General features: G+C 33.2%; 2 protein-coding genes across 2 annotated transcripts; both read left to right on the forward strand.

Annotated features, from left to right (window-relative positions):
* Positions 1 to 1,096: 1,096 nt before the first annotated feature.
* LOC136972945 (tRNA (34-2'-O)-methyltransferase regulator WDR6-like) lies at positions 1,097 to 6,577 on the forward strand (the record flags this gene model as incomplete). The annotated part of the gene is made up of 5 exons (XM_067267606.1): positions 1,097 to 1,289; positions 2,334 to 2,626; positions 3,928 to 4,056; positions 4,890 to 5,055; positions 6,405 to 6,577. Coding segments are annotated over 5 exons (842 nt in total), but the record flags the coding sequence as incomplete, so codon positions are not given.
* An 8,273-nt stretch (positions 6,578 to 14,850) lies between these two features.
* On the forward strand, positions 14,851 to 16,252 carry LOC136972946 (uncharacterized). Its single transcript, XM_067267607.1, has 4 exons — positions 14,851 to 14,978; positions 15,675 to 15,781; positions 15,852 to 15,986; positions 16,054 to 16,252. Exons 1-4 carry the CDS (start codon positions 14,927 to 14,929, stop codon positions 16,156 to 16,158), a joined length of 399 nt encoding a protein of 132 aa, XP_067123708.1. The 5' UTR covers positions 14,851 to 14,926; the 3' UTR covers positions 16,159 to 16,252.
* The last annotated feature ends 8,512 nt before the right edge of the window (positions 16,253 to 24,764 follow it).

Below are 24,764 nucleotides of genomic sequence, written 5' to 3' on the forward strand. Positions count from 1 at the left end.
TTAAAATAACAAATTTTTTAACCCCCTTTGTAATAACACTCATTATATCAAATGAAGTTTGTTTGATTAATTGATCGATATTTTAGTGACTAAAGTAATACATAAAAGAATTTTTAACTTTTATGTATTATCAAATTTGCTCAGATTATTAATCATAAGCATGATATAAAATATATATTGCAGCTCATTAATTTAATTTATATTGACTTTTATTTTATATACATGTGATGTTTTCTCATTATAAAAAAATCTCTCATCATTTTTTGAATATATTTGGCTTTTCAACAATAAAATGCAATGATAATTTGTAATAATAATTTTTAAGAAGTCAGTTTGACTCCTTGAAAGTTATTAGCACTGTGTGTATTCATAATATAAAATGGAGTATCTTGTCAATAAAGAATGTATTTGGTTTATTTATTTATCATTCTGTACTTGGTTTTTTTTAAACGTAAAGAATCTAAAACCATTCTGATAAGAGTTTCCTATTTGAATGTAAAAAAATTCCATTATTGATAAATTTAACAGTCAGTTTTTCATGGAATGTATATCAACTAATAAATTAAATACAATTTATTATCTTGCTACTAAAGATAGAGTTATAAATAAAAAAACCCACCTTTCTGTTCTTTGGGCACTAAAAAAATTTTCCCTCATGCTCGTCGTAGGTTTGGCAGGCCTGCGACGGGTGTGGTCGAGCGGTGAGGACAAGGCCCGATTTATCTGGTACTGTCCACCCAGAAAGAATTTCTGGATTTGCTTGCCCGGATTCAATCCTAGATCCCCCAGAGCAGTAGGCTAACGTCTTAATGATCTCAGCTATCCAGTTGTTGAAGTGATATGACTGAATGACAACCAACCAACTTACAAAATAAAATATTTTGGGAATTTATTTAAGTTATAGAGCTATATTTAGAATGAAATACTGTATTTACAATAAGATCATTATTATTGTTGTTTTTAGTTTGTGAATATTGGAATTAGTTTATAAAATAATGTTTTTTAATTGACTAGATTTGAAAACTATATTCATTAAAAAATTCTCAAATATATAAATGTTAAAAATTTTCAATATATGTTTTGTAAAATTTTTCAGGTATTTTAACATGCTACGAGATTGCAAATAATCAACAGAATTCTGGGAATAAATTATTTAAAAAGCCGTGGATTCAAAAAAATTGTGCGGCATTACTTGAGCCACAGACGCGATATTTAGATGCGTGTATATGGGAATATTCTCAAAAAGATGTGTATATGATTGCCGTAGCTTGTTCGGATGCAGTTCTGAGGTATGTATATTGTAAGCTAATAATTATTAACAAAATTTAATCTCACAATCAAAACTTCACAGCCAATTACATGAATTATATTTATATCATTGTATGTTCCTTGGAACCTAGCATAAAATTGCTATTGAGAACATATCACACAGGTACACTCCTCTTGATGGAAAAAGTTGATTTTTATTTTATATAATTTACAATGGAAATGCATTTTAAATTTTATGACCCTTTTCAGTCCATTAAACCAATAAACTGGTTAAAAGTTTTTGTTTTTTTTTGCTACCTTTCTGGTCAATTTTTTCTGCATTTTATCTGAAAGATTTTTATTTTTACAGTTTTTACTTGTTCTACCCCACATTTTTAACCATTTATAATTCTAGTGACTACTGGAATAACTTTTTAGTTTTACCATTACACATAATAAAATTTTTAGCAGTCCTTATTGTTATAAATGTTATAAATTAATTAAATGTCTTGCTTAAATATGTTTAATTACATCAAGAGTTTGAATTGTTCTTTACTACATAATTTCTGTTATTATACTAGCTCATTATAGCCCAATTAAAATGTAATGGTATCATTTATTAGTATACATCAGACTTGGTTTATACTTAATTATAGTTTATATATTTTCAACATGATATGTATATAGAAACATCACCAAACAATCACCTAAATAATCAGGCTATAACTCTGCTAATTTATTGATTACCTCTAGTAGCAAATTACTTAATATTAATCAATAAATTAGCAGAGTTATAGCCTGATTATTTAGGCGATAGTTTTGTGGTGTTTCTACATATTTTCTTTATTCATAAATAACGTTTGTAGTATAACATTAGGTTGACTTGACTTAGCAATGGTATTTTTTCCTTTTGGGAAAAAATACCATTGCTAAGTTATACTTTGCACCGGTTATTGGTTGTAGAAAGTCTTATTTTATTCTATAAATGAATATTTAATTGTTTAATAGGTAATAATTTTTATAATTATTCCTGTCATTTTAGAAATATAAATAATTGAATGTAATTGTTTAATTATTTATTTCAGGTTTTTTAAATTTTCTTTGTCGAATAAAGAACTTCAATTATATAAAACTGTTCCTCATGGAAATTATTGTATTTTACATACTTCATTAATATGTATTCAAAAATCTATTATGGTTTTTACTGGATCGACTGATGGATTATTAAAAATATTTTCAAGTGACTTTAACATCAAAGAAAATACTTCAGAAATAGAGAAACAGACAAATTTGTCAACAATTATTTGTCCAGAATTAATAACTGAAAAAAAATTACATCAATGTGGAATAAATGCAATGTGTTTACATAAACTCTCAGGTATATTTTTTAATTATAATTCTTTGATAATGTAGTCAAATATATAGATATGAGTGTCAAAGTAATGCTTTAGTGTAATATCCATGGGAAACACTGATGTAAGGTTTCTTTAGTTTAAACAGATTCTAACTAGCATGTGAAATGTATCAATTATATTATATAATCATTTAATTTTTGAATGATGAATATGAATCAAATACAAACAATGTACTGGTGAAACACAAATATTTTAAGTCCAATTTTGCACATAATTTGATAGTTATTATTATTATTTTTACATATAACTTAATCTATTCATCTTTACTGTGACTTTTAATTTAGAAATTAAACTCCTATTATTTATTGTACTCTGTAATAAATTATCAGTCTGATAGATAGTTAGATTTGTTCTTAAGACCTAATTTCTATTTGTTGATGGTTATAAACTTCATTTATCACATGCAATCTTATTAGGTAATGAGTGCAAAAGACAGAATTGCTGCTGATATTCTCAATGAGATTGACTATAAGCACTTTTGAATAGGATAGTACTCAGTGATAAAACAATATCTCATGTTTTAGGATTTGTTCACCGACAAAGTCAGGGTATGGGTTAATTAATGTCTGCATGTTTTTGTTGAATGTGAATATCAACCAAAGTTAATACATGGTATGCTCTAACACAAGATTGAATTCCAGAAGAAAATAAGCCAACCGCTCAACATCACATCACACATCTATCTTGATATGTTGGAACTGTTTGCAATGCCACAAATTATAGAAGAAAATGTCCATATATAAACATCTCAAATCCCAATATTTTTATAATGAAACCAAATGATGACCAATATATCAGTAAAGTAGCCCAATTTAATCCAGCAGTCATTTGGTTTGAAGAAAATGTCATTCCCATGTTTTTTCAACATTATTTGGAGTTTTCGGTGTGTGCATTAACCGTATCGAACACTTGAAGCAACAGATCACAAAAGTTATTTCATTTGTCACAGCCAATATTCTTGATTTTGTATGAGAAGAAATGGGGACTGACTAGATGTCTTCAGGACAGTCAGTGGCGCTCGCATCAAATTTAATTAAACAGGTTTAAGAATATTTGAGAATTTTTTAAAATTGGTACATATTTGATGTCTGTATTATGTTTGTTTACAAAAATATAGCAATTTGAAAACCACACAAATGACTTTACAGACATGCTGCACTCATTTCATTCATTTTATATTTAATTATAATATAAGAAATCAATATTAAAAAAAAATATGTACATTATAATTAATATTTTATCTATTAAATTTTTTATTTTTCAGATTCTACTTTACTTTTGTTTACTGGTGGAGATGACAATAGTCTTAACTCTTCAGTCATTACTGTGAATAATCAATCTGTAGATATTAAAACATTTACCTGTCCAACAGCTCACTATGCACAAATAACAGGTAAATATTTGTATCAAACTTTATATGATTTATTAGTATTTAAAGCCAAATATTTACTTTTTAGCACTTCAGAAAACTTCTTAATTGTACAAAAAGTTTATTATATGTTATCATACAGTAAAAGTCTTTATTTTTCTAGATCATCTAATCTATTAATAGTTTAAATAGCAAAAATTCTCACTTGTGAGGTGAAATAGTGTTAAGGTGGATCACAAGAAAATTCTAGAAATAGATATTCTTTTTCTAATAAGATTTACAATAATTAGCAAAACTATAAGTAATATTAAAAGAATAATTATTATATTGTATTATATTACTATCCAAATGATGATGTTTAATTTTTAACTGGATTTGAAAAAATTATTTCAAATCAATAATTTTTCAGAAATAATTAAACTTATGGAATGTTTATAAGTGAAATGGACAGTTTCTAAAATATAATAAATGCATAAAAGTTAACTCGCATCAAGATAAAGAGCAATTCGTAGTGTTTTGAAAGTTTGATAAGCATATCTACTGGGTAAGCCATTCTCAATGTGGCCAAGGATTAAATTGGAGAAATTCTCTGTTCTGTAGCATAAAACATTTCTAGTTATCAGAACATATTAGTAGTAGTATGAAGAGTCTGGTGATGCCCAAAGAATTTGTCGTGCATCAGCTACTCTTGGGTGTATTGCTAGCTTGTTTGTTATTATGATTTAACTTGTAAGTTGTTACATTTGATCATCAGGCACTTTTTGCTCTAAATACATCAAGATACTATAGAATATTTGACAATAATTCAATTAGTAATTACAAAATATGATTGAATTAATAATTGTATATTTTTTTAGGAATATCTGTTTTATCAGAAAATAAAATTCTCACAACATCCATTGATCAAAGAATTCATTTATGGAATTGGGAATTTGACAAAGAAACTAAAAAGCTTAATTTAAACCTCTTGACTACTTTTATGTCATGCATTCCCGATATTGCATGTTTGAATGTCTACAAAAGGTAACATTTATTTTTCTTGGTATTTAAAATTCTTAAAACATAATTGAAATGAAAAACAAATTGCTTTTGCAACAAAATAAAATATTTTATAATTTATATTGTAAAATTGTTCAGGTTAATTAAATGTTTATTTTTCTATTTGTTCATTCCTCAATATTTTAAACATGTGAATTAAAATTTTTGAAAATATTGAAAAATAATTTGAACTTCAAGAAGCTAAAAATATATTTAATATTTTCCATGAAATAATTTTCAAAATTTTTCATCACTAATTATTTTGTTTCTGGAGAAAAAGATCCCGTTTGTTCCTTTAATAACACAAGATATGATTGACAATTGGCAGGATTGTAAATCTACACACTTCTGTTCTTTCAGATTTGGTGTAATGAGTTTGAAATTTAAGTTATATATTTATAAAATAACTTTTTAAATTGTATCTAACTCTAAATATGACAATAAAAGTATATATTTATAGAATAATTTGTTGACAGCCATAGAGCTAAGGCTAAGTTAAGGCATTGGCCTGCAGCTCTAGGGATCTGCAATCAATCTGGGCAGACTGTCCCAGTAATTTTTCATGCAATGCATTGGATTTTGTCCCCGGCTGCCCCATCGTGGGCTGGGCCAAACCCACGACAGATATGGAAAAAAGCCCTCTTGATGTTTACAGAGTAGAAAGAATCAAATGTAGGAAAAAGAAAAAAAATTTTATTTGTGAGAAAAACATCTTTTGATATTCAGACATTGTTAATAAAGTTGCATATAATCATTTTCTTGGCTTTAAATTTCAAATAATAAATAAAAATATAAATTCAGTTTTACAAACTGACCATGATCCAAAAGAAGTTTTTATTCTGTCTAATTTCTTTTATTTTTAATAAAAACTAAATTATGAATTAATAAAAGGTGAATTTGAAAGAAGATATTTAATCTTTTAATTATATTTAAGGTAAAGTTGTAGCATACAATTATAACAATGAAACTGTTGATCATTTGTTTGGCAATGTTATAGTCATTAATTTAGAATATTCAGAAATGAAAATTTTAAATTATTTAGAATTAGAAAGAAATGAAAATTTTCAACTGTAAGACAAGCTACCAGATCTTATCTATTAGAGATTTCATGTTTTAAGACCTTCTTGTACCTTAACAAAATGAACTAATTCCATCTTAACGTGAACACCATATATTTGGTTTTTGTCTAGATATATTTTCTTTCATAGACCAGTTATTAGTTACACATTAAATTTATAAAATATAAACTTTTTCTTAATAAATATTACATAATAAATAAATACATTTTAATTATGTAATTTTCTGTAATTTAAATTATTATTTTATAATTTCAGAAAAAACCATTGGATCGCAGTTGTTTGTGGTCAGGGATTGGAAGCTTTTTCAATCGACTGATATTTTAAAAGGTGTATTTATGTTTACATGTGATATTTTCAGCTGTGATATTTTATATTAAAATCATTCCATACGTAATGTCATCCTGCATAAAAGTTCTTAAACACAGCAGAATTCTTCATTTTTTAACACTGTAAATAGAATATTATATATTAAAAAACGTGTTTTAAAGTATATTGAAAAAATTCTTATTCTTCAATTAATTCTGTAAATTACAATATTATGAGATTATGAATCAAAACAATGAATTGCCATTATTTGTTTTTTTGTAGTAATACTGGACTGAAAAAAGAAATCATTGAACCAGAATATGAATTAGAATATGATATTCTGTTTATAGAATAGTTATATGTTTAGTTTAATAACTGACACGCAGTCTTAAATTTTCTGCTAATGGCAGAAAGTTTTTAAATCATCATCTTATAAGTTCAAAAAGTTGTTTAGCTCAGATATCGAATTTCATGGAGAATTATTGTTTGAAAGAGAAATACATTGTAGCAGTTATTAATTTTGAATAAGTATAACAATATTATAAATTAGAATTTGCCCAATTTGTCCTTTCAGATTTATTCTAAAATAGACAAAAAATTTGACGTTAGTAATTTTTTTGAAATTAAAAACATAAATTGATTACAATCAACTATGGAACGTTATGACGTTTACAGGAACAATTATATCCAGATTACATTGGGATACAGTACGACCGATTAATAATTAGTCACAAACACACAATTTGATCTAACAATTAGGCAGTTATAATACGCTTTCGTTTTATAAAAACTTTTGTGTTTAAAAATGAAATTTATGCAGTGCAATCACCATTGTCAAAACATTTTTACAATGCAAGAAATAGTCTTTGTCCTCCCCGAAATTCACGTTGACAAGTGATTTGTTACAGATTTTTGGCCTTATTATACAAATCTCAAACTCGAGTCTTTGATTACCCACAATAATTTTATAATTTGTTAGTTTTCAATTCTTAAGAAACGTTTCACTTACTTCCTTAGTTAATGCCAAAATTTACAGATCCCAAACTCATCTTTGATAATAAATCCCTTTAAAAAGCCAAAATATTAATGTAAATTTTTTAAAGATTAAAAAGAATTTTCTAACGATATTTAAATTAATTTACCATTTAAATATCAACAAAATGAGATTTGTTGGTGATAATTGACATTTTAAATAGATTTTTTTTTAAATATTTAATAACTTGGCAGCGCTAAAATACAGAGAACATACGGTAAGATTTTGTATTTTTGTTTAGTTTATCTATTATATATTGCGCTATAATTTATTCTTCGGATTATTATTTAAAATAAATAAATAAATAAATCATTTATATTATTTACTAGCTGACCCGGCCACGCGTTGTTGTGGCTCAAAATGTATCTATTATAAATGTATAACACTTCCTTCGTGGGGAAAATTTCAAAAAATCCGTTCTTAGTGTACATTCTCTTGACGTAACCTATTAAAACGCAATTAAAAACGCAAAAAACCGCATGTAAAATAGTATAAATAGAAGCCGAGTTCTTCACGGTAAGCCTTAACCCCGTCCATCTCCCCCCGTAGGGAGAATTTCGACATGTATATTATATAAAAACACTGCATATTCGAATGCAACGTTGTGTCAAAATTTCAAAGGAATCGGTAGGAACAAACAAACGTTGTATTTTATTTATATAGATAGGTAGAAAATGATCTGCTTAGGTCCATTCTCACAGAAAAGCATAATGCCTCACAGAAAAGCAAACTTAGGTCGTCTGAAGTTAGCGCCATCTGTTGGACATAAAAGCCTTAATCCATATATAAATATATTTTTGAAAGAGGGGAAATGGTGATCTTCACATATGCCACAAACCTTCGCGGGAATGTATTAAACAACTTCCCAAAGTTTCATGGCAATCGGATAAATGGTGTGGTAATGCATGAAGGACAAACACACACACACAGACATACATTCGTTTTTATATATATAGATTAGAAAGTGTAAGTATTTTCTGTAAATCACAAGTAGACAAAGAAGAATAATAAGCAAATACTAACAATGGTAAAAATGCCCACAATCATCTTAATCCTCTGATATAATCGCCAGTATTTGCATAATTTTGGAATACAAATTTTTAAGAGTTCATTTAATTCGACTTAGAATCTGTTGATTTTATTGGCTTTTTCCCGAAGATTTTACTTATAAGTAGCATTTGCTAGCGTCGGAAATCTTAGAAAAAAAGTTACGACAAGTATAGTAGCCCGGGATGGGTTCTGCCAATAGGCTAGAAAAACCATTTCCGTTTTAATCCGTTTAGCCGAATTCAAAAGAGAAAAATAGGCAAAATGATAAGTAATTTTCTAGAAATTTAATCGAAAAGTGGAAATAACGGCTTGGCCGGAAGAAACTCTTGTCGGAGTCTAAATATAATCAGAACGGAATGAGAGCCAAGGGAAAAAGTATGGACGGGATCTTAAAACATCAATAAAAAGGATAAGTTACATTAAATCATTATTACTAAAAATCGTAAGGTCCGACGGAGTATTTATTCGTACTATTCATACTTTAACGTCGTATAATATTGTTTGGATAAATTACACGATAATTTGTCTAACACCAGACCCATCCCCGGAACGTTTCTGCGTAAAATATGCAATGGTTTTCCCCGGTTACGGCCCGACCGTATAATTACGTAGGAAAAAAAATGCGCGGGATGTTTCCCTACTTGGAAATAATTGCGCTTACATTATGCAAGGAGGCGGCAGATGTTGCCGATGGCCTAATCCCGGGAAAGGACGTTTTTTTTCCTCCCGATTTATGGGAAACGGAATAAATACCGCGGACAATGTATCGCCGCGCGTGTTTTTTAATTGGGTTTTAATGTCGTGTTAAATTAATTAATAAATTGTTTGATCTCGGATAAAATTTTAGGGTTCGAAGGTTAACTTAAAACGGCCGTTTTAAGTTTATCCAACGTGGAGGGAGGAAAAACGAAAAGATTTCGGTTTCTTTCTAAATATTCGTCGGGCGTCTTCGCTGTTTATAAATAATATAAATTAATTCCAAAATAATGAGAATCGTTTTCGTGGTTTAAACGTGAAATTGTACGAAAGAGAAAATCGACTTTTAAATGTATTGGTGGTTTGCTTATCGGGAATATTAATTTACGGCTTTTCTAGTACGCGGGTGGAATTAAACGTTTATTTAGAAATTAAAATGTAATTTTATCGGTTTACTTTTCGGATAAATACGCTTAAAATCCTGTTAGCCACGCTATTTTTTACAAAATTAATTGGATGGACGGAGTTACGTCACACGTCGCGCGTATGCACGAAGTTTGACGTAATACTTCGATATTATTACAAATAATTCGTAAACGGAACTTGGAAATATTTTTCATTGTTTGTCGAAAAAATTCCAAGTTCTAAAAAGTCTCCGTTTGGCATTTATTTTGAATTTTTTAAATAAAAATTACTTTTTTGTTTCTACTTTTACTTTCCCGGCTGTTATATATACATAACACAGGAAAGTAATGGAATCGTGTCAAATTTGACCCTCAGACTTTTTTGCAAATCTCCACGCTTTGAGACCTCCCCAACCCAAAAAAGTAAAACAGCAGAAAAATTCCGTGGATATGTATGTATTGATGTGTGTTGGAGTCTATTTCGTTTAGTGTCTCAGGAAGGGGTAAAGATAAAGAAACGGTAGCTTGTGTATTAGGGGCATCGAGGCTATTAAATTTTGGTGAGGGGAGGAAACATAGACGGTGATCACGTGTCATATCTCGCGAGGGGGTCGGGCTTAATGAAGATTTTACTTTTTGTTAGCATTTACAGATTTTTATCAAACTCATCTCTACCCTCAAAAGTCCTTTGCTATTTTATAATTATATATTTTTAATTAAGTTTTTATTACAAAATCTCGTAATAGATGGTGCCACATATAATTTTATTTATTATAATTAAACAAGTGATTTTATAATAATCTCTCATAACAACCGGGAAAGTTACGCAACCCGTTGCTAGATTTTTTATAGTCAAAATCAAATGTTGTCTACTAGTGAACTCTCGTAATAACAAGGAAATCCGAAAATTCCACGCGCGGTGCCACTTTCCCGTAGAAAGTCTTCCCGGTGGGTATTTCCCCTCGGTAGATGGCCCGGCCACCCCCTCCAATTCTTAATAAAAATTACCTCGAAGTACCTAGTCTCGGTAACCACACCAACGCGTCGGGAGTGTCGGCCGAAAGCGTAGTACCGCGCCATAGTCTTAAAACGGTGGTGTTACTCACCTAAAAACTCGAGATCGGAGGAAAGTTTAAAACGGTTAACCGATTTATGGCCACTTTGTACCACGCGCCTGTAATTCGGTTGGCAGAAATTTTACACATCGATGTAAAATTGCAAATAATTCGTAATCGATTCAAATTCGAATTTACGTGCGATACGAACAAAAGAAGATAAAATTTCCGTACGGAAAATATTTTAAAACTCGCAAAATTAAAGTCGACGACCGCGGGGCGCGTCTTAATCTCGTTGCAGTAATTCGGCGTAATCCAATAAACGTTACGAACGAAGCTCCACAAAAATTCGGAATAATCACAAATGCGTTACGAAAAGATAACCGTTAAGAAAGTAAAATATTTGATTACGTAAAACACAGAAAACAAATTTAAACGTAAATTCTACCGACTGATAGAAAATTAGTGAATGGATTTTACTCATCTTCCGGTTCCGCGGCATAAGTTTCGCGCGTCCGTGACATTTTAACCTCAAAATAGCTGGCAGCCAATCAGACATCGAGTTAATATTAAGCCATGGCAATTTAATACGCGATTAATTATTATAACAATTTTCCTGGACGACGGTCGGTTGTAAAAGTTGTAAAATGGCCACTTTATTCCGTAACGTAGCGGAGGATTACCGTGGAAGTCGTGTGGGAATTTAAATACGAAAAACACTTATACACGGGAATATGTAATCGGACTGACCGCTTTGCAAAATTATAAGGGATTCGATTATGTCCTTAGATGTAAAAGCCGGCAAGGGTGTGGAAAATTACATAAAATATTCCATAATTATTAGCCAACATGGGCAATTAATTGCCGAATATCCCAATTAATTATATATATGAGATGGGTTGATAATAATGATAATAGCGAGGTTGAGGCCGAAGTTTTCAACGCGCAAACGTGTATGTCGGTCTCCGTCCCTCACCACCCGGCCGCCCCATTGTGGGCCTGGCCGAACCCATAATGGGCTTGCTATAAGAGGCCCTCTTAGTGCCCACTGGGCGGAAAGAGTTACAAAAAAAAAAAAAAAAAAAAAAAACGCGCAAACGTGTACGTCGGACGTTCGGCGCCGCTTTCCTGTAAGCCTAAAAGTTTGACAATGGCGTTTGGAATGTCGAGCATGATTCCACTGACTATCCAAACGCCATTGTCAAACTTTAGGCTTACAGGAAAGTGGCGCCGAACGTCCGACGTACACGTTTTCGCGTTGAAAACTTCGGCCTCAATCTCGCTAATAAGAGCAGAGGCCCAAACGGTTAGGAGTTGAAAATTGAAATTTGGTACACAGTGCGTCGTGAAAACATACCGGTACACTAAGAAGGGGTTTTTCGAAATTTCCTCCCTCCGCAGGGAGAGGGTTAAGGATTACCCCGAAGAACTCTGATTCTACTGTACCATTTTAGATAGAAATTTGTGTGTTTTTGTGGGAAATCGAACATATTCTTAGACCCATCTAAAAATTCTCTAATTCTCCTCGGAAAAGGGGGAACCTAATTCTTGCACCCGATGAAAACGAGTAAAATTGGCTACATACCTCGTAACTATAAACGTCGTTATCTTAAGTAAGGGTTTTATCACACCGAGTGACCGATCTAACACATTTTAAAAATTCTTTAAATTGTGTACAGACATGTTAGATTGGACACTCGGTGTGACGTAAGATAACCTTTGTAAATATAAATAAAATAATATAGTAGAAGGGTTAGAAGTACGAAATAATCTAATAATCTTAATCTTTGCAGTTGTTATTTTTTGCCCGAGCAATGCCGGCTCATCTGCTAGTAATGTAAAATGAATAGTAAAGAATTTTAAATGCCTGACCAGGTTAGAAATTAACCGTTGGCCTTCCTATTTTAATACCTCGGATTTAAAAAACGACAGTTACGTGCCGGTTTACGCCAAACTAACGATAAAATTAAATTCATCGCAAAAAGAGAGACGATCGGTAGAAGACAATTAACACGCCCTTTAATATTTGTGGTAATTTTTTACGTAGCATTCTAATACGTAATATTAAATACCGAATTTCGTCGTATATCTGCCACGACGTCCGAGAGTAAACACGACTGAGCGTCGTAACGTAGTAAATAAGTAGTTACCAACTATAAATTAGCCTGGGCTACAATGTAATTTAACATTCGTAACTTCTTAATTAAGTTAATTATAAAAAATATATAAGTACATTCTGTCGTTACCGTTACAGTAGAAGCGGATAAACAGAAAGGAATAGAAATTGATCGGATTTTGTTACACCTACGACTGGAATAAAGTCCATAGTCGGCGTTGAAAACGTCAGGTATTTTGTCTAGGAAAAGCTCTTCGTCCGGATATCCTTTAGCGTACATCCCGCACTCTGCCTTTGTAATTCCATAGTAAATACGTTTTCGACCGCCGATTTTTTCGTCGTGTTCCGTTTTTCAGGCAAGTAACCGGAGTTTCGAGTATTTCATTGTTTATTTAAACGACGCGTCTCTATATACCTTTAAATTAAGTCGGTACGTAACTTTATTTATTTATTTATTTTTATTAGTACGGCAGAGGTGACGTGGGCGAATTTCCGCTCGGTAATACTTAATTTATTAATTTATGCCGTCGATTTATTGCCTCAGAAATTAATTTATTAGTAAATTTACGTCGTCGTTCATATGCGCAGTTTACGGCCGTATCGGACACCTAAGATCGAGTGTAAGAAGTTAACCGTTGGCTTTACTTTTAAGTAGGCCAACGCTTATCGGTTAACTCTGACGGTCCGCCCTGGGTAGCCAATGCGGGCATACAGTAAAGATTTCTTTCGTATAATCCAGTCAAAGAATTAAAAGTTTCGTCAAAGCGACGCAGTGGCGTAAATTAATTTGTCACGCCATTTCCGGAAGTGGCATAAAATAATTACGCAAAGGAGACGACGCGACGGCCGGATGGCCCAGCGGTCGAGATGGCAGCCTACCGCTCTGGAGGACCCGGGTCGAAAACTACCCAGAAATTTTTCGGGCCCCGCCCTTCACCATCCGGCTGCCCCATTGTAGGCCTGGCCGAATACGTAATGAGCTGGTTAAAAAAAGGCCTCCTTAGTGCCCACGGGGCGAAGAGTTAAAAACACCCAAAGGAGTAAATTAAAGAAATTTAACAGAGGCAAATCGTTTGCTTTTAAATAAATTAGCAACGGCGGGATTTATAAAGGGTAATTATCGTAATTTGGGGAAGAAAAAAACAACGTTAAAAATTGTTTATTTTTCCAAAAGTGACTGATTAACGGCCGAATGACCGGAATACGAATTTCCGAACAAGTCGTTTGTTTGTTTGTTTAGTTATGGCAACGCGACACTCTGGCGAATTGCCTAGGGGAATGCCTTCCGGGAGGTCTTTTTAAGGGAAACTGGCCCTATTTAGGCGTTACAGCCGTGGAGAAAACCCGGAAAACTACACGTTGCCAGCTGTCTTTGACTTCGTTCGGTACGCGCATAAACGAGATCTCTCTTTCCTTCCGGTGGGCACTAAGAGGGCCTCTTTTAGCTAGCCCTTTATGGTATATTTAATTTTTCTTTTTTAAATATAAGATCGATTAGCTTTAAGTAGCACGAATTTGTAGATCTGGTTATTTCACTTACTGCGCAGCGTCGTAGTTCTTACCACGAGATTATCAATTCGGCTATGGTGCTCGAGACTAATTTTTTTTCGTTGGGGCAAACTGAATAATAGGCTAACATAGCCCAAATTCCAAAGTGTTTGTTGGAACTTTAACTCGACAAAGCTCGAACAACTAACGTATCTCGATTTAAAAAACAAAAATAAACAGTGGTGAACTTCCAGTGTCCGTTAATTAAAGACCGTATTGTATTTTACGATGGCGCGGATCGACATTTTTAACCTCCTCCGTCAAATTATATCACAGATGTAAGATTTTTCACCGAAGATATTATTATAATAGATATTTGAATACGGGTAATTCAGTAGAGAATTTGAGAAAAATTCGACCCATCTGGTTTTCATTGGTTGCGACGTTTTAGGATTTGATAAAATCGAAGGATGGGACTTTATTTAATGCAAAAATGATTTAAGGAAATAACTTTTAAAATTAATCCGGCATAGCTACCGGTTGTAATTGTAAGTAAACCATTATTGCCTACGCGCATTACATCTGTTAGCGTTTAAAACAATTGTTAAAGAAATTTTACCTAGAATTAAATGAATTATAATCCGGAAATTACCAACGCTCGTTCGAATTTTAAAGAATATGGTAAAGTTTTCGTCTTTGATTCTAACAAATTTGCAAAAGTAGGGATTTTTGCCCGACGTAATTCTCGAAATTACGGAAATTTCGTACCGCGAATCACTTTTTCGGTACAACGACATTTCCAAGATGGCCGATTGGCGCTATACCCGGACGCTTATGGCGCTACCAGCCGGGAGCAGTTCTATGGTCTTAGCCCAAAACCGTTTATACCCGATATTACGTCGACGAATTTTTGGCCATATCGTATTCCATTTTTATTTATCACTCGAAACGATCCGGTATGGCTCTGTCTCTTCCCCGGGTCTAATTGTAATTTAGCTTACCGTGTAATAAGAACAACGACGGAGATAGGGCAATCCTAAATTACACACCCCGAAACTTTAAATAATCGGGGCGGGGACCAGACCCTAGTCGAAAAGGATAAAAATAGTATTACGTGATTTACGGACGGTACGTCCTAGATAAATAATCGATAATGATAAATCCGTCGACGAAATTACGCCTAATCGCCATATTCAACCCGCGTAATACTTTACTAATTACGAAACGACTTTCAGCCGGAGGGTCTTGGGTTACTAGAATTTATCGAGGGTTCGGACCCTCCGGTCTCTCTACCGGGTGTGGTATATATTATTACGTCATAACCGCCAAATCTCGTATTATCGTAGCCGTACGTTACGTATAGTCGAAATTTTTCAGACGGGGCATCGATGAACCACGATTTAATAATTTTCGGTCGACGAATCGAACGTAAATTAGAACAGATGGATGCAATCTCGTCTAGAGTAGAAGACGCTATCGACAACGTAAGCTTTAATTATTTTATTAATTAAGAAATACGTTTTGACAATATTTGTTTCTGTTTTTATTTTAAAGTTGACGTTATCCAGAATGTTCGAACGGAAATTTTGGAAATTATTTTTGAGTTTTAATTTATTTTTTATGCCGTTGACCGTGGCCGTCGTTTACGAGTATTTTACTTTCGACGAAAATACGAATCTACAAGATCGGGTGCGTAATTGGTGGTTTTTAATTGTCAAATACGAGAATGTAATTAGCGTATTTTTTCTGTCGACAGATGGGAAAGAAAATTTTATCCACGCTTTTGCTGGCAATTTCTACGGTGGTCGGATTGCCGTTCTATTTGTATCAATTGGGACAAGTGGAAAAATTATTTCGATAAATTCTGCGCCACTCGAACGACGAAAAGACTCGGCAGTTTCCTTCAGAAATTAAATAAATTCTCTCTTCGTGAATAAATTAGTACGACTTTACGTTCGAATCGTTTATTATAATAAAAATTTCGTTTATTTATTCATTTACTAGCAGATGAGCCTGGCGTTGCTCGGGCAAAAAGTAACGATGGCGAAGATTAAGATTATTAGAGCCGCCGCAAACTACAGGAAGCAAGAGCTAGCGTACTCTCGGTCGCGCTCCTAAGCCCCGCCTTTTTTCCCATGATGCTATGGGCCATTTTTGCTAGGTAAGCTACTCGAGCACGAAGCAGCCGCAAACTACACAACGTTTGCTGGCGTAACTAGTCCACATGACGTGGAATCCAGATGTGGATTGGCTATAGAACAAAGATTTTATTATAACCTATACTTGTCAGTTTTCGTTCCGTCAGTTATTATAACGGAACCTGTCTTTCAGTTTTCGTTCCGAACTTTGAAACAGAATGGGAAAAATATGCCTATTAGTTAAGCCTAACTAGGCTTAAGCCTATTTATAAGTAACTATTTTAATATACAACGTTTATACCATTTTCTTTTCAATACTGAATGTATTAATCAAGTAATTTACGTACATCGATAAAATTCTATTATTTCTTTTACGACGTGTGGCACGTTTATGTAGTCATCCATTTTCCGCTGCTCTCTCTTGCTAGCGTAATGCTCTCGTTGTTGAATTCTGTGAACAGCGAGAGTACTCTCGTATCGCTGCTCTAGCAAAGGAAAAACCACGTGAGCAAGAAGAGAGGGGCGGAGCCTTTGACGTCATCGGTTGTGCTAGGGCACGTTTGCTAGCATTTTGCTCTCGCAAAGTGCTAGTTTGCGGCGGCTCTTAGATTATAGCCGATCTTGACCGGGTGCAAGAATTAGGTTCCCCGCTTCCGAAACTAATTAGAGAATTTTAGGTAGGTCTAAAAATATGTTCGATATCGCGCAAAAACAAAAAAAAACAAAAACAAAAAAAAAACGCCGCATCTAAAATAGTACAGTAGAATCCGAGTTCAGAATAATTCTTAACCCTCTCCCTCACCCCGGGGGGGATTTCCAAAAATTCCTCCTTAGTGTGCATTCTCCTGGTGTACATACCCTAACTGTGTACAAAATTTCAACTTTCGACTCCTAACCGTTTGGGCTTTGCGCTTATCATCATCGTTATTATTATTATCATCAACCCATCTCCATTATATTATAAGATAATCTAATTACACTGACCACTCGTTACGTAAACGTGCGCCAATACGCCCGGTGTAATTTTTAATCGAAGCAAAAACTGCCGTGTACGTCAAGCGCATTTAGTGAAACGTATCGCTTTCTCACTTAAAGTGTAATTCGTAACGAATTTGTATAATATTCGGCAAGTGAACTATAAGACTAAGCTAGTGTCGGAAACGTTTACGTTTATTCTACGTCGGAGAAAGCGGAATTCTAGAAATTTCTAGCCTGTGCCTACTAGCGACGTAAGAGTTAAACTTGGCCGTGTACGGTACGCGGTAATAGAATATTGTACTATTTTGCTTAGGTTCCGCCAGCACGTCGATCGTTGCAAACGGCGCCTGAAGTATTATTGTATTAATTTCTATGTTAAATAAGTTCATTAAAGGCAAATTTTAGTCGAAAATATCCGCGACGGCTCCCGAAGTCACGGTAAGTAGTACGTAGCCATTGCCCGTTTCTCGTAAACGTTGACGCGGGGGTAACCTCTGTGTAAACGTTGGTATTTTATATCTTCGTAAAAATAAACTCCTAAACTCCCTACTTCAGATTTATGCCATTTTATAATAATCAGATATGCCCGTGCGAGTTGAATTAATAATAAATGTAATTAATTAGTGCGTAAAGGCCAGGCCTTAGGGTAGGGGTGGCCAACAGTTTTTGCCCTCCGGGCCGAATTGGAAAGAAAAATTTTTTCACGGGCCGAACAAAATATTAAAATTAAATCATGTTAAATACAAATACGCTGACCCGGGCGGCAGGTCAGGTTTGTTCGGACAGAAGTTCCTGACGCATACGCGATGTCATTTTACAATGCAAAGAAACATACAAGCAAAAGAAAAAAATGGCCAACAGGCAGGCGGCGCTGTGCGCCACACATCAGCACAAGGTCTATGTAAGGTCAGGACACACGTACCGGAGCCGCCATTTTGGGACTTTTTGAGTCGCATGTTTGTTTTAAACATGCGACTCAAAAAGTCCTAAAATGGCGGCTCCGGCACGCGTGTCCTGACCTTCTTAAATAGACCTTGCATCAGCATAAACAGAGTGACATGGCGGAATGGCAGATCAGTTTCAGTGAATGTGGGGTTTTTCGTTCTTCAAATAGTGTAAATTTATAACAGACGAATACAAAAGTTGTAAATCTCTACAATGGAATTTGTTTTTTAAATGAAGAAGTATCGCGAATCATCCATTCGACCAATTAATGGAAGTTAAGTAGCTAATATTGAAAAATTAATCGCGGGCCGCATAAACCCATTACGCGGGCCGAATGTTGGTCACCCCTGCCTTAGGGGATGTGAAGCCGATTTGAATTATTAAAAAAAAAAAAAAAAAAAAAAAAAACTAAGCTGTCGGTGATGGTACTAAACCTGAAATATGTAGTGTTGACAAAACAGGACACAACTTTCACTTTAAAATAAAAATGTCCTCACTTGGTGGAGGTGTATGGGGGCTCTACGGAGCTCCCTACACCTCCACGAAGCGGAGCAACTTTTGCAAATTACAAATTACTGTATATGGAAAATCAATATGTATAATATTTTAGTTGTTACAATACCGTATATATATAGACCTATACAGGATGAGTAAAAGACCCTTGCATCCTCTTCGTTCCGAAAGCACCGAAAATATATGAATTTTGCTAATGTAGCTACGAAGAGTAGTGTACTGAGAACGAATAAGATCTTTCGTTGACCTTTAAAATAATTTTCCAGGTCACTTACGTTGTAAGTTTGTTAACGTAAAATTTACGTTATATATATTATAATATATTACATGACCGCCCATCTTACATTAGTGTAAAATAATATTCTGATATCAAATAAGTACGTTTAGGACCGCATAATTTTCAACTTTAAATTATTTAGAGATTTCGTTTTACTCCCTACAAATGAGATCTCTTTTACTTGTTTAGTAAATTATCTAGTTCCAAATGTGTTTCTTTTTAATCAAAAAACGATTTTAAAATAAAAATCTAGTAACGAGTGGCGTAACTTTCCCGGCTTTTATGAGATTTTATTTTAAAAATAACTTTTGTATTATTAATCAAAACAACTAAAATTGTATGTGGAGCCATCTGTTATAAAAGTTTTTATAACAAAATCTCCTATTTATTTTTAATTATTACAAAATAGCAAAATACTTAATTTTGAGGTAGAGACAAATTTTATAAAGTATTGTAAATGCTGACAAGTAAAATCTAAGTCTTAGGGGATATGAAGCCTCGCGAGATATATTACGTGACCGCCCTCTACCTCTCCATTCCCTCGACCTTACACAACCAAAATTTAATAGCATGAAAGCCCGTTATATATAGGTTACCGTGCCAAATTACGTTTCTTTATCTTCACCCGTCCCGAGATATTAAGCAAAATAGATGCCAACACACACACGGAATTTTTTTTTTACTTTTTTGGGTTCAGGGGATTTCAAAACGTGGAGATTTGCAAAAAACACTCTGATCAAATTTGACACAATAAATCTATTACTTTCCTTTGTTATGGAAACAGCCGGGAAAGTAAAAAAAAAACACCATAGATGACTTTGAAAATTATTTTCAAGGTCAACAAAAGATCGTGTCCACGCATCCTTCGCACACTATTACATCAAGAAAATGAATATATCTTCGGTGCACTTGGAACGAAAAAGATGCGAGGAACGTTCACTCGTCCGGTACACATGTACGTAACTAAAAAATACGTCTTTTCTAACACCGGTAAGTCTATCTTGTTACAGCGAAAATGAGACGAAAAACGAAAGTGATCTAATTTATTTTATTTTAACCCGAGATGTTAAGACGAATTTGTTTTTATTTAAATGTCCCGTAGGCAAAAATATAATAGGAATCGCCGTAAAGCCAGCAATTACATAGGCCATTGTAATACAAAGTAACTCGTTAATAAAATCTGGAAGCGTGGTCTCGATCGACGAGTCAAAGTGCCGCCTTGCAAGTTTGTACAGAGAATGGAACACGTGACGCATTGTTAACGAAGGAATCAGATAGGCCTAATATATGCGGTACGTTGGCCCGTTTTCGGATTTTACGGCCACTTTGTATATTAATTACGCTAACGATATAATTAGTGAATTTTCGTCGAAATGTCTATTGTTACGCGTCAGTCTATCAACGGTATATCGTTTTATTCTTGCTTATCTTTTAGTACATTAGGTAATGAAATCCGTCTTTATTAAACAAGACGGATTTCATTACCTAATATAATCGCCATTTTCGGATGGCTAGGAAATCATTTTAATAAAACCCTATACGATTAATTATCTTATAAATATTTAATATAATTATACACCTATTTTAAATAATAATAACGTTAACTTGAGTTTCGAATTTAAACGGACGGTAAATCAGATAGTCTACCACTCGGTTCGAGTTCGTAATTCCCGGTTTTTGAAAGAAAATTGCCAGAAAAATTAGGTATTAAAATGATAATTATTTAGAAAATGCGTTTTAAAAACTAAGAACCACAGAAAAACCTATGGCAGACCGCATGATGCAAAACTATAAATGGTACGGCCGAACCGGGGTCCACGAAAATGGGCTCCCACAATAAATGAAATAAACGGACAACGAGTTGCTCAACTTTCCCGGCAACATTTAAAATTTTGGTGGCGCCACTGTTCAAAATATATTTTATTTTAAAATGTTTATAACTATTAGAAAAAAGCAAAAGCTTAATTTTGAGCGTAGGAACGGGTTTTATAAAATATTGTAAATGCTAATAACCAGTGAAATTGTCATTAAGTTTGACCCTGCCGGAGATACACACAACCCCCATTATCTCCCCATCCTTCCACCTTTTCCCACCAATAGCGTCAATCCCCCTAATAAACAAGCAAAATTTCAGAAATTTTCGACAAAATGCATGTAAGTTATTAAAAGAGGGTGACAAAATCGTGCCCCCCACATACAAACATCATTACATACAGAAATTACCCCCCCCCTTTTTTTATTTTACATTTCTCGACGTTTCAAGGTGTCCTAAGTCCAAAAATGTAAAAATCTTGGGGATCATTTTTTGACCCGTAGCCATACTTTTCCTCTTTTATAAATAACAGCCAAGAAAATAAAAGTATTAATATTTGCTGGCATTATTCATTTCGAAACACAGAATTTTATTTCATATTATTGTTTATATTTTAATTTATATATACAGTATACGGGCACAAAATCTTTCAGGTGCTTAGGGCCTCTAGTCTTAATCCGGATCCGTCGATAGCGTACACCAATGATAATAGAGTACGAGTACATTTTATCCACGGTCGGTTCGAGTAACTTTTTGCGTAAGCGTGCCAAAACAGACAATTAAAAAATTTGCACGCCAAATCTTTAGAATTTAAACAACCGTTTGTAAAAGAAGTAAAGTAAACTTACTTCAATTTAAACAAATGAAAGAACTCGACTAAATACAATCAAAATTAGAAAGGGCAAAATAAATCGAGATTAAATCGCGATACCATACCCTTCCTCTTATCCACGAAGAAAGGTTAAACCCGTCGTATGCGTAATCCGAATTGTCCGATCTCTTAAAAAACTGACCGATGCCAGCCATCCCGACCGCAAACGTCTAAATTAGCTCGCTAGCCCTAATTAAGACATTTGCGGAAAAAAATAATATTCTTTTCCTCATTTTGTAGAAAAGAAAACTGCATTAATTTCAATTTTATTCGTAACAACAAACTGTATTAAACGTAAGCGTTTAAAGTTTTACGTCGATTAGCGCGCGTGATACAGAAGTAATTTCACTACGATTCTGATTTTCATACGTTATTTTTACCTTTGATACGATTGCATTTTACGATGCGAAATTGCCATTTGCTACCGGATAAGATACGTAAACACAATAGCAATAAACGTAAAAGAATAAATAGCCTTATCGTAAGGAAAGAGGCCGCAGACGTTCGTTTAATGCCACAAGTGGAGTCACTCACGATACGTACTGTACAGTACGTTACGAAACACCGGCAGTCACTAGCTTCCATACCGTGGTGTTTACTACGAAAGCCGTAATAAAGAGTAATTAATTACTCGAGTAAAACATTCCTCCGATAATTAAAAGGAGAAAATGTTCAAAATTAGTTTCTCGGAAGCTTTGTAATTATTAAAAGTGAACTTATATCGATAATATTTAAAGAACAAACATTTATTCTTCTACTTTATTATTAATTAAAATAGGAGAATTACGTCTACTTTGAATTATTCGCTTTTTGTTTATTGTTACTTAAAAGATAAATTTAATTTTTAATGGCCGAAATCCCAGTAAATTCTCTTAATTGTATTTTTTAAACAGCGTTTTCCGTTATTTACAAAATACAGGCCCACGCCTAAGAGTAAATAATGTAATTAAACGATTTTTCTTACAAAATTTCATATATTTTGTGTAAATTATTAAATACGAATCGCATATAATATCGTATGCCTACTTTTTAACTATTGCCAGTCAAATTAACTTAATAACGAGTTATTTATTATTTGTGATTGCGTCACAACGCTCTCGATTTTAATAGTGTCTTTTCCCCGTGCTTTTCCTGTTAACAACAGAGTCGCGTCAGTCGTCTATCAAACTCCGTTCGGAAGAAAATTTTTGAATTGAAACAACGTGACTTCTGATCTAAACCGGACCTTTCCCTAAGCTTTCCGTAACCGCTCTCGACTTTTATCCATCTCACTCATTTCTCGAGATTAAGAAAGGACAGACAGACACACGGACGGACGGACGGACGGACGCGAATGAGAATTTACAGGTCGGCAATTTTTGAAAATTGCCACCCAATGATTGTGCATAAATCGAATAGTCAAATTATTTACGATATTCTGCAACTCGAATGCTTTATTAATTTCCTTATTGGTGAGACGATGTAATTTTATCTACGGTCGAACGTTCGATAACGACCACCTCTAAACGGCGTCCATTTTTTCGGGAACTTTATTCGAACAAACGTGTACAAAATAAAAAATGGCCGTTGTTCGGAGGTCACGTTTCCGTCGGTGGCCGTCGTTGGCAGGTTCGACGTATTACCACCATCTTTTATACGGTGCGTTTAATATTTTCTAATAAATATAAAAGGTAAATTCCCTTTTGCGTTCAGGGACGAAGAATATCGAAATAAATGAAATTTTTGACCAGGGAATCGATAAAGAAAATTCCCCGAATTTATGAATTTTATAATCAGATTATCGAAAGGAAAAGAATTTCGATAAATCGATAATAACGTAAGTCCATCGAAAAGGAATTCGTATTATAAATAGGCATTTATAATAGGCCCGGATCTAACAACAATTAATTAAATAAATAGTTTATTAGCGATTATTTTTTTAATTTAAATAACGCTTCCGCCTTTAATTTTCTTTTCTCGACGAAGAAAAGATTAAACCGAACGGTCGGATGTCTTACGACGTAGATAATTAATAATTACAAAGTAAATAAAGCCTTTACCAAATAATCACTAATTAAAAATTATTTAATTAATTTGACAAATAAACTTGCTTAATTAATTCTTTTATGCGTTTGTAATTAATGAATTATCTTTCAAAATTTGAATTTTTCGAAATAACCATTTTTATGTACGGACTCTCGTTGTTGTTTCGTGTTTATTGAAGGGAAATAACTGCCACTGCGATGATTTTTATCATCTGTTAGATTATATTTAAGCAAACAATTCGTACGAAAGAATTAGAAAATTATAGAATTAGTATTTGCAGGCTTTGGCATTTTAATTCATTTGGAGTTTGTTCCGGCCAGCTTAGGCTTTCTTTAACATATATCTATGTATATAAAATATAAATAAATAATATTTAAAAATATAACAAAACACAGCTAAGTATTATGAATATTTTTCAACTCATAATTGAATACGTCCGATAACTTCAATAATATATAGGCTATACAAACGCGTGTAATATGTTTTATACATTTGAAATATTTAATTAATAATATAACGGATATTCGTAGAGAATTTTAAACGTGAAAAAGTCGCGTGTTTAATATCCGACTAATCTAAATCTGTTTAATAGAAACTTTATTAATTGCGTCGCTAGAATATAAGACGTAATATAGATAAAGTACCGAAGATAATAAACAGAAATGACATTACGACAATCGAATTTATATATGATTTTTCTGTCGATATTCGATTTAGAAGTCATCTTACTAACAATTTATATCAGCCTTTCTTTCATTTTTCTCTATAGCTTCCTACGTTAAAGATAATACCGTAATTTAATACAGTATATATACTTTTATAATAAATATAAACTAAGGTCGTAGACCCGTATAATTTCAGATTTAATTCGAAACCAAAACGAACATCTTGGCCTTTCTAATTTTAC

This window comes from Centruroides vittatus, unplaced genomic scaffold (genome assembly GCF_030686945.1).
Source record: "Centruroides vittatus isolate TY-2023 unplaced genomic scaffold, ASM3068694v2 contig_3067, whole genome shotgun sequence".
Lineage (NCBI taxonomy): Eukaryota > Metazoa > Arthropoda > Arachnida > Scorpiones > Buthidae > Centruroides > Centruroides vittatus.